At 34.7% G+C, this 18,003-nt stretch overlaps 1 protein-coding gene across 1 annotated transcript in view; it reads right to left on the bottom strand.

The window, feature by feature from the left end:
- Cntln (centlein) overlaps nucleotides 1-18,003 on the bottom strand; it is a 378,305-nt gene that overhangs the window by 230,060 nt on the left and 130,242 nt on the right. The window contains exons 8-9 of the mRNA XM_023715856.1: nucleotides 16,159-16,321; nucleotides 10,181-10,375 (exon numbers count right to left, since the gene is read on the bottom strand). Coding sequence (XP_023571624.1) covers nucleotides 10,181-10,375; nucleotides 16,159-16,321 — 358 coding nt within the window. The remainder of the gene's footprint in view (nucleotides 1-10,180; nucleotides 10,376-16,158; nucleotides 16,322-18,003) is intronic.

Here is an 18,003-nt window from a genome sequence, read left to right as displayed (position 1 = left end):
TTTTTTGTCTTGTCAGAGGTGAATATTCTATCGGCATCTAAATACTATAGGTGTTTGAATTCATCTAAACAATCTAACAGTGTCTAGCAGTCTATCATATTAGTGAGTTATCCTCAGAAGTTATTGACTTGAGCCTTTTACAGCTCATCATATTAATATGGATTTACTTTATATACCTCGTTTTTATACTTTTCTGCTGGATGGTTAAGACCAAGATATAGCAAGACTTATACACCAAGAAATGTAGCTTTTATACACATATATTTTTAAAATTATAATGAAAAGAAAAACATTTTAATAAAAAATGGATACAAAGGCTGAGGAGATAGCTCGGTGGTCTAAGCACCTGCCTGACAAGCACAAGGACCCATGTTCAATCCCTGGTACTGCATGCCATGCTGGCCCTGGGACCCCAGGTGCACTGTTCTAGCCACCAAAACCGGGCGTGATGGCACACACATGTAATCCCGGTGGTGGGAGGCTGAGATAGGAGGATCACTACAAGTGCAGAGCTGCATAGTGAGACCATGTACTAATATGAACATAAAATACCCAGTATATAAGAAATCAAAGAAATACAAAATAAACCATAAGATACATCATTTTATCCCTTTTAAGAATGTATCAGGGTTTGGGGATAGAGCTCAGTGACAAATGCACTATTCACAAGGCTGAGGGCTTGGGTTATAATTCTCAGTGCCAAAAGAAGAAAGGAACAATGAAGGACAGGAGAGAAAGAGGAAGGGCAGGAGGTAGAGAAGACTAATACCTATAATCCCAGCACTCAGAAGGCTGAGGAAGGAAAATCTTTGCAGGTTCTAGAACAGCCTGGGCTTCATAATGAGTCCAGGCCATTATGCACCTGAACTGCATAGTAAGACCCTCTTTCAAAAAACCAAGGGAGGGGAGGAAGAAAAGAAAGGGAAAGGGAAAGGGGAGGGGAAGGCAGACAGGGATGAGAAAAGATATGAAAAAAATAAAGATGCACATGAGAAATCTATAATTTGAGAAAGCCACCTTTACAAACAACTGGACATTTGCATGTCTATGCCAGAGATTTCATCCATAGTTATAAAATCCAAAGTGTAATACAGGTCCAGGGTGATACCTCAATAGAATAAGCGCTAGCCTGGCAAGTGCAAGCGCCTGAGTTCAATCCCCAGTTCCACAAAAAAAAAAAAAAATTAAATAAAATAAAGTAATACATGTGTATCAAGGGACATGTAATAGAAGTTTATAAAAAAAGAAAAGAAAAAGAAGTTTATGTCAGCCCAGTATAGAAAAGTACTGCTACTAAAATAACAATAAAAAGTGCATTCATTTTCAAAATGAATAGATAGTCATGGTTCATTCAGACTTCTCTAACAAAATATCATAAATTGGGTTTCATATAAATTTTAAAAAGTACCTCAAAATTCGGCAGACTGGGAAATCCAAAACCAACAGCATTAATTAATATGGCATGTGGTAAGGGCATGCTTTTTGGTTCAGAGATGATACCTTTTTGTAATGGGGGTGCAGAGAGAGAGACAGAGAGAGAGAAGGAGGAGGAGAAAGAAGAGGGAGGAGGAGGTCGAGGAGGAGGAGGAGGAAAAAGAAGGAGGAGGATGAGGAGGAGGAAGGAGGAGAAGAGAGAAGACAGAAGAGAGAAAAGAGAGAAGAGAAGAGGGAGAGAGAGTTCCCTCTTGGGCTCTATTGAAGGTCCCCTGTATCTTATTCAGCCTACCCAGCATTAGGGCTGAAAACATTGACAACCAGATGGGGCAGCCTTCATCCTAGCTCTAAAACATGTACCAATCCCAGTACCACATCTTTGATCTCAGTAGCACACACCCTAATCCAGCCACCTACAAAAAGCCCCACCTATGAGGCTTGAGGGACATTTAGATACAATCCACAACAGGATTGTACAACATAAGCTGCTTATTTATTCATACAACAGACTGCTGCACAGAAGGAAAAAGAATTACAGCAACTTAATTATCTTTCAAAATAAGGCTCAATAGAAAAAGAAAAAAAGCTCAGTCATTTATTAAGATACTCATAGATGGTGATACTGTTAAGCCTTAAATAAAAGCCCCACTAAACAACATATTATTAAAGAAGTATAATTTTAATAGGTAGAAATTAATAGGCATAAAATCCAAGAGAGTATTTGTATAGAAAAGTGACATAGCATAGGAAGGAGAACACAGCAGCATCAAGAGCACTGACGATAGCTGCTAGCAGAACATGGACATTACCTTATTCATCTGTAGATTTCAAGTAAAAAAATTGAAAATAACACTGAGAACATAAACGAAAACAACATAAACTCAACAGCTTGGCAAAGAGGGGAACAGGGTACTTGTGTATAGCACAACTCTGATCTTGTGATCCTTACTTAGCAGACTGTGTCTCATTTACAAGTAAATGCAGTAAATGTAAGGCTTACGTTTCTCTCTGGTCCTGTCCTGGAAAATATTCCCCTGAGGAAATAAACTGAGCATTTCTCCATAAAAAACTAAGCTATCCCTTTGACATGAGCATAGGTAGTCATTCAAAATTCAGTTAGTTAAGAGCAGGGTACTAAAAAATCAAAGGTTCTATCTTTAGTCCCATATGAACCAATTAACTTTTTCTATAGCAAACTGTCAGTTTACCAATAATTTAGATTATAAATTAAGATCAGAAAAAAATAGGGAAAATCATCACCAGAACAAAAACAATCTCAAAGTTACTAACACAAGAAGTATCTTTGCTGTATGCTAAGACCCAAAATTTCTCTCAAGACCACCAAGAACTGCCTCATGTAGTCTTCACCAATTCAATCAGAGAGGTGTTATTTCAATATACATCTTTATAAATGATAATACTGAGTTGACTTAGAGAAACAAAGTACTTTGCCATGGAGGTGATTAAGTCTGTAATCCAAATTCACACTGACTACAAAATTTTTAATCCATTATTATATAAATTATTTTCCATAAATCTTATATCCAAAGTCTCACTACAAATATGTACAAAGAAAATTTATTAAAAATAAAGACTACAACCTTCCCACCACTTCCGCTCAATCACATATTCCATTTGCCATTTAGTCTCTTTTTAATTATTTTTTGTTGACTCAGAGCAATGGCACATATGTATGCTGTCCTTGGCTGCTTTCTTTTCTCTCTTTGACTTCTCACTGCCATGAGGCAAACAGGTCCCTCTACCACAGACTACCACTTCCAGGCCTTGCCTGAAACAAAGCAAAGAAGCCAATTCCATAAACTGAAACCTCTGAAATCATAAATTCAAATAAATCGTTACTCCTTTAATGTGGCCTTCTCAGGTACTTTGACACAGGAGCAGAATGCTGATTACCACACTTGTATACATATCACAACAGATACTAATCATTTCTTTTTGTTGAAAATATTTAAAATTATCTCTACTAGTTCTTTTTACATGTTTAATTTACTGTTGTAAACTATCCACAAAACACTGTAAGTTCTTAAACAAGACGTTATACTTCAAACACTACCACAAAACCCTATGTTATTTCACAGCACAAAACACTATCATAAAACACTGCATGTTACTACAAAACCCTTAAGTTATTATTCTCTCCATGTACATCCCTACACCTCTTGTCATCTGCTCCCTCCCCAACTCTTCTCCAGACTGTTAACCACTATTCTATTCTCTACCTCTTTGAGATCAGTATTTCAGCCTTCAGGCTAAAAGAGAACATGCAGTATTAATCTGTTTTTATGTGGCTGATTAACATCCTTCACATCATACTTATACTGCCACTATGTATTTATATCATACTTATCCATTCACTCACTATTGGATACCTAAGTTGACTGTATATTTTAAGTACTGTGAGTACTGCTGTAATAAATGTACAGCTATCTCAACACACTGATTTCATTTCTTTCAGATGTACATCTTAGGGTAGAAATGTTAAATCATATGGTAGTGGTATTACTGTTTATTTTAAGACTCTCCATACCATTTACCATAATGGTTGTACTAGTTTACATCCTCAGCAATGGTGTAAGAGTTCTATCTCTATATTCTTCCTAGTATTTTTGTTTGTTTGTTGTTTTTATAATAGTCATTCTAAGATAAGATGGTACCTATTTGCATTTCCCTGTTGATTAGTGAATTGAGCATTTTTCACATCTTATTTACAATTCATCTTTTGAGAAATGTTTATTCAGATAATTCATGTATTCTTAAATCATATTTCATTTTATGCTGGTGAATTGTTTGATTTCCAAATACATTCTAGAAATTAATTCCTTCTCAGATGAATAGTTTGCAAGTATATTCTCTAAGTTTGTAAATTGTCCATTTCTCTACAGTAGATTTTTAATTTGATATAATTCCATTTGTCAATTTTAATTTTTGTTGCCCATGAATTTGGGGTCATATAAAATGCTTGCCATGACCAATGTCCTGAAATCTTTCTCCTATGTTTCCTTATTCAGGTCATACATTTAAATAATTGACCCAACGTGAGTTGTTTTTTATACAGTGACAGATAGCAGTCTAGTTTATTTCCTTCAGTTTTCCTCGCACCATTTTCTTTCTCCAATGTAGATTTTTCTGCCTTTATCAAAATAAGTTGACTATGAAGTCACTGATCCATTTCTGGGTCGGCTTATCTTTTCTGTCACCTTTGTGTTTGTTTTATGCCTATATCAAGCTATTTTGGTTTATACAGCTTTTGTAGTATGTTTTTAAGTTTGGTATTATAATGTCTCAACTTTGTCTCCCTTATCCGATCTACCATTTCTTTTCTAGGTAATGATTCAAACTAGAGCGTGTCAAATCTAGGCAAGGCTCTACAACTGAGCTACATCCCAACCCAGCCTTTTTCTTTTTGTTCAGGACCTTTTAAGCTATTTAGGACTTTTCTGATTCCCTACAAATTTCAAGAATGTTTTTACTATTCCTGTGAAGAATGTCTTTAGAATTTTGGAAGTAAATGCACTGAATCTATAGATTTTTCTGCATATTATGGACATTTAAACAATATTAATTATTCTAACATATGAATACAGGATGTCTTGACAAGTTTTGTTTCCTCTGTTTTCATCAGTTTGTAATGAAGAAAATCTACTAATCTTTTTTTATAGCTATAGTAAATGAATTGTTTTTGTGATTTCTCAGCAAATTTTATTACTAGTTTACTAAAAGGCTACTCATTTCTTTAAAAAAATTTTTATTAATACATGTGAGTAGAATATAATGTTTACAGTCCTTGTGGGAAGTTGATATGTGTATATAACACATTTTTTCCCTGTCTTTTTGAGCAGGCTTTCACCATGCAGTTCAAGCTGGCCCTAAACTCACTTTGTAACCAAGGCTGACCTCAAACTTGCAGCAATCCTCCTGCCTCAGCCTCTCAAGTGCTAGGATTACAGGCATAGCCACCACATTCAGCCCATAACACATTTTTTTCTCATCCTCTTCCCATTCTTTTCTCCCCTATCCACCTATCTCTTTGTTCTCTTGCTTGTTTTGTACATGTCTGCAGTACTTAATGATTATATCGATTGTTGATTTTGTATTCTCCAACACTGGTAAATTATATTATCAATTGCAATAGCTTCTTTTGGTGAATTATTTAGGTTTTTCTCCAAAAATGATGTTGTCCAGAGAGTATAATGTGGCCTTTTCTATATGGATACACTTTCTTTCTTTCTTGCTCTGACCTAATTGTTCTGGCCAAGACTTGCAATACTGTACTATATTAAGCACAAGTGGTAAAGAACATTTTTATCTTGTTCTTGATCTCAGAGGAAACAATATCTCATTTCATATGGTGGCAGCTATAGGTTTGTTATATACAGTCTGTTATTGTTGATACACCGTGTTAACCTGAAGAGTTTAAAAGCTTAACTAAGTGACTCAGCAGGCAGCCCAGGGTCCTTACTTTGTATTTATCCTGAGCCTGTACAAGCGGATGGCAGGGAACCACCCCACCCCCCAGGGCCAGTAGGCTGCATACAATACAAAGGACATGAGTTACTGAGTTGAGGAGGACAGCAGAGGGAGTGTGGGAAAGAGATATGTCTATGCAGGTATGCAGGATGGTTTAGACAACTGTACTGTGGATTTCTGCTGTCTATGGAAAGAAGCAGTCAGAGCTTAATTTGTTTTGTCTCCTTTTTTCAATTCTTTGACCTTTTCCCTTCATTTCTTATATACTTTTTTCCTTATTCTTCAAATTTTGCATCCATATATCTGGTAATATGAACAACTAATTTGAAAACAACGCCATGCAATACAACAAATATTGTGAAATTCATGTTATTTTGTTTAATAAAAATCTGTATCATTTGTAATGTTTCTACTTTAATACTATTTTATACTCTCTTTTAAAAATACAAATTTTTTGAAAGGGGGGATGAGGAAGGACTGATAGCTGGTTTTTGGGAGGAGCTCCAGTCTTTCCCTTCAGAGAGGTTCTTGTCTCCAGGATTCTGGGGCAGACCATTCAGCTTCTGGGGCTCCTCAGCCTTCTGTTGTGCTCTTCAGGGTTCACAGAGATTCCTCAGCGCTGCATCACAGACCACTGACCTCATGATAAGGGCCCACACAGACATTGCAGCGAGCTCCAGACTTTGGACTGGACTCTTCTGCATGCTTCCTCATCATCATAATCCAATCTTGTGACTTCTTACACATTTGTATATCTTGTGTTGTATCTGATTCTCTAGTAAGCCCTAACTGATACACAACATTTATGGGGTTGACATACATTCCTTTTGTACTTAATTTTTTTAGGGTTTGATAAATGAAGGAATATTGAATTTTATGAGACCCTTTTCCACATCTATGAAGACAATGGCATGATTTTTAATCCTTCACCCTGCTCATGTTCTGTACTGCATTTATTGATTTGTTGCTGCTGAACCATCATTGCAATCTGGGGATAAATTTCATATGATCATGGTGGTGCATGATCTTTCTTTTTTAATGTTTCTGGATCTGTTAGTAGATTTGCTAAGAGTTTTCACATTTCTGTTCATCAAGTATAATTTGTTTTTGTTGTATCTTTTTGTCCAATGTTAATATTATAGAGTGAGTGTTAAAAACTGATCAATTTCAATGCTGTGGAATAATGTAAGAAAAACTGGCATTAGCTCTTTAAAGTTTCGGTACCCTTCAGTAAACCCACCCAGTCCTGAACTGTTTTCAATTGAATACTATTTATACTAACTTAATTTTATTACTCTTTATTGGTCTGTTTAATGCCTTCATCTTCATTTGTTTCAAGAAATCTTTAAATTTCTCTTTTGATGTATTCATTAATCCACTGATCATTTAAGATAAAATTGTCTGATTTCCAGTACTACTTTTGGCAACCTGCTCCTCTCCATAAATATGCTCATGAAAAGGACCTACTTGATTCATATTTAATTACTGCACATTTTATACCATTTTGCTATCTGTATTACTATCTATAAGATTCATAAGAGTAAAACCATATCGTTCAGCTCATCAGACCTCAAAATCCTGAATACATTTTTAATCTTTCCTTCTTTCCATAATGCACATAAGAAGCTATCGTTAGATTTTATGGGCTCTAATTTTGAGTTATTTCCAGAAATCAATCATTTTTTATAATCTTGTTCCAAGACTCACCAAGTCTTATCTGGACCACTACAACTGCCACTTCAGCCAGTATCTCTGATCCCAAGGCCTTTTTGTCTCCTTTCTACATTGCAGTCAGGATGATCCTGCTAAGGCATCAACCTAAATCTCATAACTCTTCTGATTAAACACTCCAATAGGCTTTATGTTCATGTCCTACTTAAAACATATCAATGATTTTCCATTGCACTTACAGTAAAATCTTCATTTTTGCATGGCCTAACAAGGCCCTGCAAGACCTGCTTCACATGGGGCTGTACAAGATCACCTCTCACTACTCTCACCCTCACTCTCTTCATCTAGCCACACTGGCCTCTCTGCGAGGCAAGGTCCTGTCTAATGAGCTTTACATTTGCTCCCTCTGCTTGGAACATTCTTTGTTTCCATTGCTAAGTAATTCTACAACACCACAGTAAAGTTAGTTTTATTCACTTTTCCATGTTAATATGCATAACTGCAAGGACAGAGAAGCCATAAATACTATAATATACTCAAGGGAATGAGCTTGTTTAAACCATGACAGAGACAACAGAGAACATACTCAACTTCATTTTTTGAAAAAATATGGCTAAACTATATAAACATAAATTATAATACAAAAAGCCAATATTTTTCATAGCTGACATGCTACCATAACCCTTAAAATGCAGAGTAAGAAGGTTAATAATATGAGTAATCTGTATATAATATAGATTTTTAAAAATACTAGTTTAAGCAAATATGGTGATACACACCTAGGACTGAGAAAAAAAGATTTCTAGTTCAAGGTCTAGTTTCCAATTCAGCTAAAAATATTTCAAAAATCAATAAGCTCAGCCCAAAACATTAATCTCAGCTCAGGAATGATTAAAAAACTCAAACCTGAAACATGAGATGTAAAAGACTTAAAGTTAAAACTAAAATCTTGAAGAAAAAGAAGAAAGAAAAAAACTAGCTGATAAATGATAATTCTATCACTCTGGAAGATTGAGGCAGGAAGATCATAAATTAAGCTCTACCCCAGGCAGCTTAGTGATTTAGAAACACTGTCTCAAAAAAAGAAAAAGAAACAAATTAAAGGGCTGAGGATATGATTCACTGTTAAGTCCCTGGGTTCAATCATCAGTACTGCAGGAGAGGAGAAAAAAGAGAGTGACAAAGAACTGACATGTTACATTTAAGTAAGCAAAGAAAGAAATTCCCACCAACTTATGACAGCAGAAACACTGGAATCCAGAACACAGAAAAGTGAGTTTTAAATTGATTTTTTAAAGTCAATTAACCTAATAGAAGAGACAAGAATAAAATACAGAATGAACCTAAATCCAACCATATTAACAATTATATTACATTTTAAGTGAACTAACATTCAATAAAAAGCAAAAAATTTTCAGACTGAGTTAAAAGAAAAAGAGGACCTGAACAAATATAGTAAGTGTATAGATAACTATAGGCTGAAATTTAAGGGATGGGAAAGATTTACTCTATAAAATAATAACCATTAGGACCAGGGATACAAAGTCTTGAGTTTGATTCCTGGTAAATATATATATTTAAATTTAAAACTTTTTGTGCTAACACCAAGCTTTTCACAAGTGAAAGTGTTCTTTGTTCAGACATTACTATTGGAAAATAAATTAAAATAAAATTAAACTGTATGGGTTAATTCAAATTATGAAGTAAATTAATAAACTAAAATTTCAAGGACTACTGAAAGTACCTGTCTTGATTTGTGCTATGTCAACAATCTTCACAAAATTCTATGACACAGACTTCATTAATACTGACATTTTTATGTACGAAAAATCTTCAGGTAAAAAGGGGGAGGAATTTATTTAAGTTGATTTACCATGAGAAATCGGTATGATGCAGCCACACTCAATATCAATTAGAATAGGACAAATAGGAAGTATCATATACTAAGCATTATAATTAAGTATTTTATGAGATATATTGTATATTGTTTCCATTACATTCTTCAGGAAGAAGTCTTAAAAATACAATGACTTGTTTTCTCTTAAATAACAAAATAATTCATCACAGTTACCATACAGTTGTCCATAAATATCCTCAGAGGATTCTTTCCTAAACTTGGCAAAATGCTAGTATTTGTAAATGCTCAGGTCCTTCACACAAAATAGCATAATATTTTTATACAATTTACTCATATCACTCTATACATTTCAAATAATCTCTTGGCTATTTATAACACATACCAGAACGTGAGCTCTATATAAATAGTTGTTATATTGCACTGTTTAGGGAATAACCAAAAAAACTTGTATATATTCAGTACAAATACAATTCTTTTATCAAATAGATTTGATCTGTGGTTGGTTAATTTACAAATGCAAAACCTGCAGATAGAAAGTCAACTATGCTTGATATATTCTATTTCCACATGTATTTCTGTATGAATTTACATTATAGACAATATTCATGCTTAAAAACAGTATAAAATGTAGCAAAATACAAACAGCCATAATTTATATTCTAGTATGCAAACCTGATTCAACTTTAAGTCAATCATAGGAGAGAAGAATATTTAGAAAATGTTTCTCACCTGGGCTGAGTGATCAGAATCATCTTCTTGAGGTAAAGGATGCAGGACTCCTTCCACATTCTGAAGCTTTTCTTTTAATTTTGCATTTTCTTGTTCTTTTTCAACTAGCTGATCTTGAAGATTAGCAACACTCTGCCGCAGCACAGCTTCACTTGACTTCGTGGTTTCAAAGCATGTATGTAACTCATTGTAAAGCTATTTTTAAAAATCCAGATTACATTAATAATCAATAAGCTGGTAAGGTGTATATGTGCGCTCACACACATGAACTGTATATAACAATGTACTTATGATCATGCTATTTTAATAGCCTAAGAGAAAAACAAGATAAAAATACAAGAAAACTAAATGATAGAGCCAAATACCAATACAAACACTAACTTGTATCATAAAGGTAGTATGTATTACTGACCAATGTAATATAGAAAAAGAGTATTACATTTCAAAAAAAACATGAAACTTTTAAGTTACCTACATTAACTTCAACAGGCTTCATAAAAAATAAGGTCAAGAACTGAGCTATGACAATTTTATTGGAATGGACAGAAAAGTCATTCTAAAGAGAGTACAAATGTTTTTTAAAAGTATGTACTGTGTTAAGAAAGAACATGAAGGAATGATAAGGTATGTCAGCCAACCTGAACTTAATTGACTTATTTAGAAAAAAATAAAAACAGGATATTACATTGAGAATTCATTAAGGTTGACTGATATATTCTCAAGTAGCATTATAGATTTCTGAGGTGAATCAAAAGGAGCAATAAGAGACAATTAAGACAATAAAATTACAGACAAAGAGTACAAGGACTCTTCAATGCCAGGATGTTGGACTTGGTCCATAAACAACCAAAAGTTATCAAAGACTTCTAACAGTGTAATAAGCAATTCCAAAGCCTCTGAACCACACCGCTGGATACACACCCAACAATTGCACTTCTTCCCACAAATTTTTTGTTAGCTTCTTTTTGGCACTGTGACAAAACATTGGTCACAATAGGCTTCATGAAAAAAGAAATACCTTTGAACTCAACTATGACAATTTTATTGGAATGGATAGAAAACAGTCATTTTGAAGACAGCAGAAATGTGAGAAAAGTATGTGTTGTACCAGGCAAGAACATGAAGGAGGGGCTGGGGAGATAGCTCAGTGGAATAAGCGCTTCCCTGGCAAGTGCAAGGACCTGAGTTCAATCCCTGGTTCCACCAAAAATAAAAAAGAACATGAAGGAATGATAAGGTATATCAGCCTGACTTTATTTATTTAGAAAGAAAAAATAAAAATAGGACTATTTCATCGGGAATTCACTAAGCCTGACTGATACAAGCATGAAACACACAAGCATGAATTAAGAATTTTGGCCTACAAGTCCTGAAGCTCAGCCCTTGGTCATTTAAGCAAGATGCTGTGGGCCTTGGCAAGGTGCACGCCACAGCAAAAGTCATGGCAAAAAGTGACTGAAGAAAAAAGTTTTACCTCACAGGTGTCAGAAAGAAAAACAAACACAACAGCAACAACCAGGAAGAGACAAAGGTTCTAAGATCTCCCTCAATACAAAAGTTACATTTCTTGTTATATAGTCTTGCTTTATCTTGGTCTTAACCAGCCAGCAGAAAAGTGTGAAAACGAGGTATAAGAAGTAAAGCCATATTAATATGCTGCACTGTAAAGGGCTCAAGTGAACACCTTCTGACGTTGCCAGTCCTACAGATAACCCACGACTATCATGGGCTACTGGACTATCTTGGAATATTTTACTGAATTCATGCACCTACAATATTTAAGTGGCAATGGAATACCCTTTTCTGACAAAATTAAACAAAAAAAAGGGGATACAAATGGAGAACACTGTTAATGGCCTAACTTCCTTACATTGGCCCCTGCTCCTAACGGTTCCCCATCTCCCAGCAGAGCCACAGGATGGCTCTGAGCTTTTACCATACAAAACTTTAGGGGATAGTTTGGATCTAAATTGTAGCTCAAGTGTATCTTAAATTCTCTATAGTTTAACATCCTGCAAAGCCATGCACTCATCATTAAAAGTAAGTAAACAGTATACTAGTTAAACTAACATAGAAATATCTCTGCAGAGTTTGAAGATACTCCTACAATTCAAGTAAACATCTATGATTTTTAAACTGCATTGTGGAAAGCAAGTTATAAAAGTATGCAGCTCTTTAAAAGGCAATCAGACATATACTTATCATGTGGTAGGCATGTACCCTTCAAACTCCATAATCCCCTGTGCTTTTACTTAATAATTTTTAAAAGATTCATCTACATTTACAAGCTAAGAGTGACATACACAACATTAATATATTATTGACTTCTCTTCCCATAAGTAAGTGGATTTGGGACTTCTGTGTGTATTCAGTGTGCACTAATGAGTAATAAGAATTTGGACTAGTAACTAAGCGATGTTTATTGAAGCTTTATTTACAATAGTGAAAGAATAAACAATATATTAAAATGGTTAAACAAATTATATTACTATTTCTAAAAAAATATATGCCATGGTTTTATTTCTTACAATGTTAAAGTGAAGCATATTACTATTGCACTCAATGGTATGTTAAAATGTATTTCAAACTCTTCAAGGAAATAGTCAAAATGTTAACAATATTTGCCTTGAGATAGAACTATAAAAGACAGGTTTTTTTTCTTCTTATGGATAACCATTTATACATATACAACTATACATTATAGTTGTTTCCACTAAAGGAAACAATTATAATGTTGACTATCTGCATATAACATACAAATTGTTAAGAAAGCTCACTTTTAAATTAAGCTCAGCTAAGAACACTAATAAAAACCATATGACCAAACTCTATGATCTAATCGCTTAAGAATCTAAAGCGATTTCAAAATTAAAATTCTACAATGGAAATTACAATTTCAGAATTTTAAACTGAAATATCAATGAATTAGTCCTTTTCCTCACTGCTGATGTATGTTTGGAAAAAAAACACAGAAGGAAAATGGAAATTCAATTGTAAAAAAAAGAGGACCAAAAAAAATTAAACATAAGAAAAATCAAGCACAAGTTCTGTTTGCTCTTTCTTTGCTTTTCTTCTGCCTCAGTACTATTCATAAGCACGCTACATAACTATTATATATAATTTGTCTCACCTGTCATATTTTTAGAATAAATGTCACCAATATTACTTGAATGTTTAGTCAGTATCTCACTTAAGAGTTTGCAACTAAGCTGCTGTCTGATATCTTGAACACATCATCATTACTTTACCAAGGAGAACCCCCCTCTTCTGTTTTCTGTGGTACTAGGGATTAAACCCATGGCTTCCATACTGAACTATAACCCCTATCATTTAAAGAAAGTTTTTAAAGACAGGGTCTCTTTAAGTCACTAAGTTGCCTAGACCTGGCTCAAACTTACGATCCACTCAGCCTTCAAGGATGCTGGAATTATCAGCCTGTACCACCATGCTCCCCAAAGATCCTTCTTTATTCTTAGAATAGGAAAAGGTCCCAGCTATGTTCACATTTTGCCCCTAGTTCTAGTATTACAACATTCATCATTCTTAGTTTAATGTCTTCATCAATTAATTTTAAGCTGTAAGAAGTACTAAATAAAGGAAGTAGAACAGTATTGACCCTTAAACCTATGGGAGCAATTTTTCAGGCACTGGATGCAAGTGTAAAGACCTTGAGGTTTAAGAATGCTTGGAATGTTCAAAGAACAAAAACAAGGTTAACAGGGCAGAAAGAGAGCACATAAGGAGAAGAGAAGGTGAAAATGTGATCAGAGAGGTAATGCAGAGACAGTTAATGTAGGACTGCCCAGGTGATAGAAGAAACTTAGGCTTTTACTTTTTTAATGGGATAAGAAATCCCTAAAGGGATCTGAAGAAAAGAGGGACTAACCTGATTTATTAAAACTTAGCAAGAAAATCCTGGCATCCAAGGTGATAATGGAGTAAAAGCAGAAAGACCAAAGAAACAAAGTGATAAATTATTGTAACCAGGTAATATATGTTAGTGGCCTACACATAATGCTGACGGTAGGAGTAGTAGGAAATAAAATTATGAAAATACTTTGAAGATGGCAGACAATAGCTTAGTTTTGAACATACTATGTGTGAGATGCCCACTGCACATTCAAGAAAAAAGATTTCTATGGGCAGGAAACACGAATGAAGTTTTTGGTTCAGACTATGAAGAGAAGAGGATCGGAGAAGCAGTGGGTCCAGTGTTAACTGAACTCCAGTGCAGGTGCATATCCCAATACCTCAATGCTACCTCTGTGGCCATGGTCAACATTGGCTGGGGTAAATAACTTACATAACCAAGGTTGTTATTGGCACATCGCCACTATTGTGTGTTTTGGTACAAAGGCAACTGCCAGGAGGGTGGAGCCAACTAACAGGCTATGGACTGCTTGAGAATGGGCTGGCTAGGTGCCTGACTATGTAAGTGCACAGTGGCTGGGTCCACAGGAGCAATGAAATGGACAATGTGCTAAGCAGGTGAATAAAAATGTTTCACCCAGTCCATCGTTCACCTCTCTTCTTCAGGCTGCCTGAATCTTGAGTAAGCTTCCCCAGTCTGAACTAGCAACAAGACAGTAAGCAATGAGATATTATCTTTACATTCAGGAAAGAGATTCAGGTTGGATAAACAAATTTGGAAGTTCTCAGCAGGTAGATGGTTTGACTTGCATGAAGCAGAGGTGATTGGATAGAATCACCCAGGATGTGAGTCTGAACAGAAAAGCAATCTCCAGAATGAGGTATGAAGCATGTTAACACTAAAAAGGCAAAAGGACTATGAAGAACTGCAAAGAAACTGAAAGGAATAGCTAGAAACTAAAGAAGGAAAATCACACATCTGTAGTGAGCCAGACACCAGGAAAGGAAAAAGAATTTCAACTGATAATCATCAACAGCAACAATTTAATTTACTAACAAATGTAAATTTCCTAACAATTTTAGCAGTGGAAGCTGGTTTAGCATACTCAGGTGAAATTCAAAACAAAGGGCAGAGCTGCTCAAAAGTAGAGAGGTCAGACTCCGCCCTCTGCTTGGCATCACTATATCCTTCGGGAAGCATGAGGGGAATACAGAATGTATACTAAAAACCTCTGCTCTAAAGCACCATTTAAAAACATGTACTTAAAATTTACTTAATAAAGTTATTTGTTTTGTTTTAATTGTAGATGTTAGATTTTCATTTTAGATGAGAGCATTAAAAAAAATTCAGTTTATTGTACTAGTTCACTACTTTCAGCCTCACCAGCCTTAACTACTAAATGAGAATCTGGTGGCTCTCATAGTATTTGTCTATATAAACTAAATTTTTTACATAAATGTGTTAGAGCAGCACATAAGAAATATATAGAACTCAATAAAGGGATTTTTAAATTATAAGCTATAATTATTTTTGCTGATTCAGTTAGCATAACGAAATAATTGGATAAGCCTTCTTGAAGACTTCCTAAAGTAAAATGACTAATGAAAAGAAAAACTCCCCCCAAAATAGAGAAAAATCCTTGTAAAATATTGACCCTGAAGACTTCATTAGCATTCCTGTTTGTGACTGTGATTTGTCAATAAAATAATATGCAACTTTTATAATGAAAGTTTGCCTTAGGTCTTAAACTAGGATCACAGTTGACTAAATATTTTCTCACATGAAAGGTTAAATAGTTCTATTCCTCAAATCCTCTAACTCTAGGATTACACTCCAAGACTATTTCATAACATAAAAATTTCATTTTCTAAGAACCATAGTCTATGAGATAGATTTATCATTTTTAAAAGATTCAGTTCCAGTAACTATAAGGAAAACACAAAAAGTTAAATATTTCCAAATTAAATATTTCACTGTTAACTTAGAAGAAACAATCTATATGTAAAAGAGAACAAAACAATGCTAAAATTCTACAAACTTGATTTCTACATATTTTCTTAAGTTTATACATACAGACCTATAATCTTATGACAAAATAAATGCATACTTTTTGATACGATTGACTCTCAGCTGTGTGAACCTCCTCCTGGTTTTTTAGTACATTCTGTGCATCTGCATTGAGAGCCTGAAGCTGCTGGATCAGCTCTGCTTGCTGTGCTGTGTGCGCGCTGCTCTGTTTGTAAAGATTCTGCAGCTCCTGCAGTTCTTTCCTGTGCAAACCAAGCAATAAATGGAAGGATGAATAAAGACCATCTCAGTTAAATAACTGTATTCATCTAAGGGTATAGACTGGCTTCCTATTTTTCATTTATTATTTTTTACTGCAGAAAACTTATTAAAAGAAATAATATATAAAATATTTAATATTTATCACATATACCTAGAAAGTATTGATGGAGCTATGACTTTCAAAGGCAAATGCTTATCAATTTTTTTATAGCTTGATAGTAATAAATGCTTTGGATATGTAGTCATGGTACCACCTTCTTATTGAAATTTAGTTAACACTTCAGTTCCAAGAATTAGTAAGTACTGATGTCAACTATTGTCATCAGACAGTTTTGTATACAAGCTAGGTTAAGCCTGCATTTTCTATTATACAGAACTTTCAATATATTAAAAAGAATCACAAAAAGCAGATTAAGTTTTCAAACCAAAGACCCTTTAAAGCTTCATTACCAATTCTGTTTTGTGATGTCAGAAGCCTAGACTGGGATTCCTTTGCTCCTCTAATCCCAATTGAAGATGATGGGGGCAAGAAAGTTAGAAAGAAGAAGAACACCACAAGAGAAAAATAATCCTTCCCAAGCCACCCAGGGTAAAACTGGTAAATGAGAAGACAAATGTACATGTGAAAGTGGCACGGTAGTAAGGGTCAAAGAAAAGAACTCTTCTGAGATAGTTTTCCAGATTCCTATGTGAATTAATCCTGATACAGATCACACAAAACTGGAAATTATTTTCTATATTCAACTTGAAGATAAAAATACCTAAAGAAGGGCCAGCCAAATAGCTCAGCAGATTAAAGTGCCTGCAAGCAGGTGCAGGGGCCAGGAGTTCAAGCCCCACCCCCAGGGGCCAGGGGTTCAGGCCCCACCCCCAGGGCACACCGAGAGGGCAATTAAGACTGGGCATGCTGTTGCGTGCCTATAACCCCAGCTCTTGGGAGGCTGTAAACAACAGGACCACTAGAGTCAGATCTACTAGTGAGACCCTGAACACCCTGTAGACCCTTCCCTAGAATAAAAAAAAACCTAAATAAATATAATTTATTTAAATATACTTTACAGTATTTTTATTTACCTATAGCTTCAAATTTATGATACATTTACACAAAATAAATCTTAAAAGAAAAAGGAACAAAAGAAATATTTGTAATGTTCTCAAAGATTCACAAAAATTAATATGAAAGAAGCCATCTCTGCTTCTTAGAGGTTTATGACATCAATATTCTCTGACTACAACAACAACCTCTGCACCTATATATGTGCATACACCACCTTTTCATAACAATTCTAATATAAAGATTTGTTAATAATAATAACAGTACAGAGAAAAAACAAGAGAAATTATAATGGCAAAATATCCCTAGGAAATGTGTTACTTACAATTAGGAAGGAAAGGAGACCCATGATAAAGTTTATCAAAGGGTGTAAACAACTGCACGTCTACTAGTCAAGACATACTGTGGCATGTTGGTTCATAAACTTAATTCTTTTTATAATTCTGGTCACAACATTTGTTCCAGTTGCAAGCATGATCATGAAACAAATTCTACATCCAGAATCATGGAAAAAATTAAGTTCATAGACTGAGGTGTGTGTTAGGCAGGAGACATAAGTAAATATTGCATTTAGAAAGGTGACATGTAGGGCCAGGGAGCTGGCTCAGT

Source organism: Octodon degus, unplaced genomic scaffold, assembly GCF_000260255.1.
Source record: "Octodon degus isolate 3935 unplaced genomic scaffold, OctDeg1.0 scaffold00044, whole genome shotgun sequence".
NCBI classification, from domain to species: Eukaryota; Metazoa; Chordata; class Mammalia; order Rodentia; family Octodontidae; genus Octodon; species Octodon degus.
Note: the sequence above shows the minus strand (reverse complement) of the source record. Positions and strands in the feature narration are given on the sequence as shown.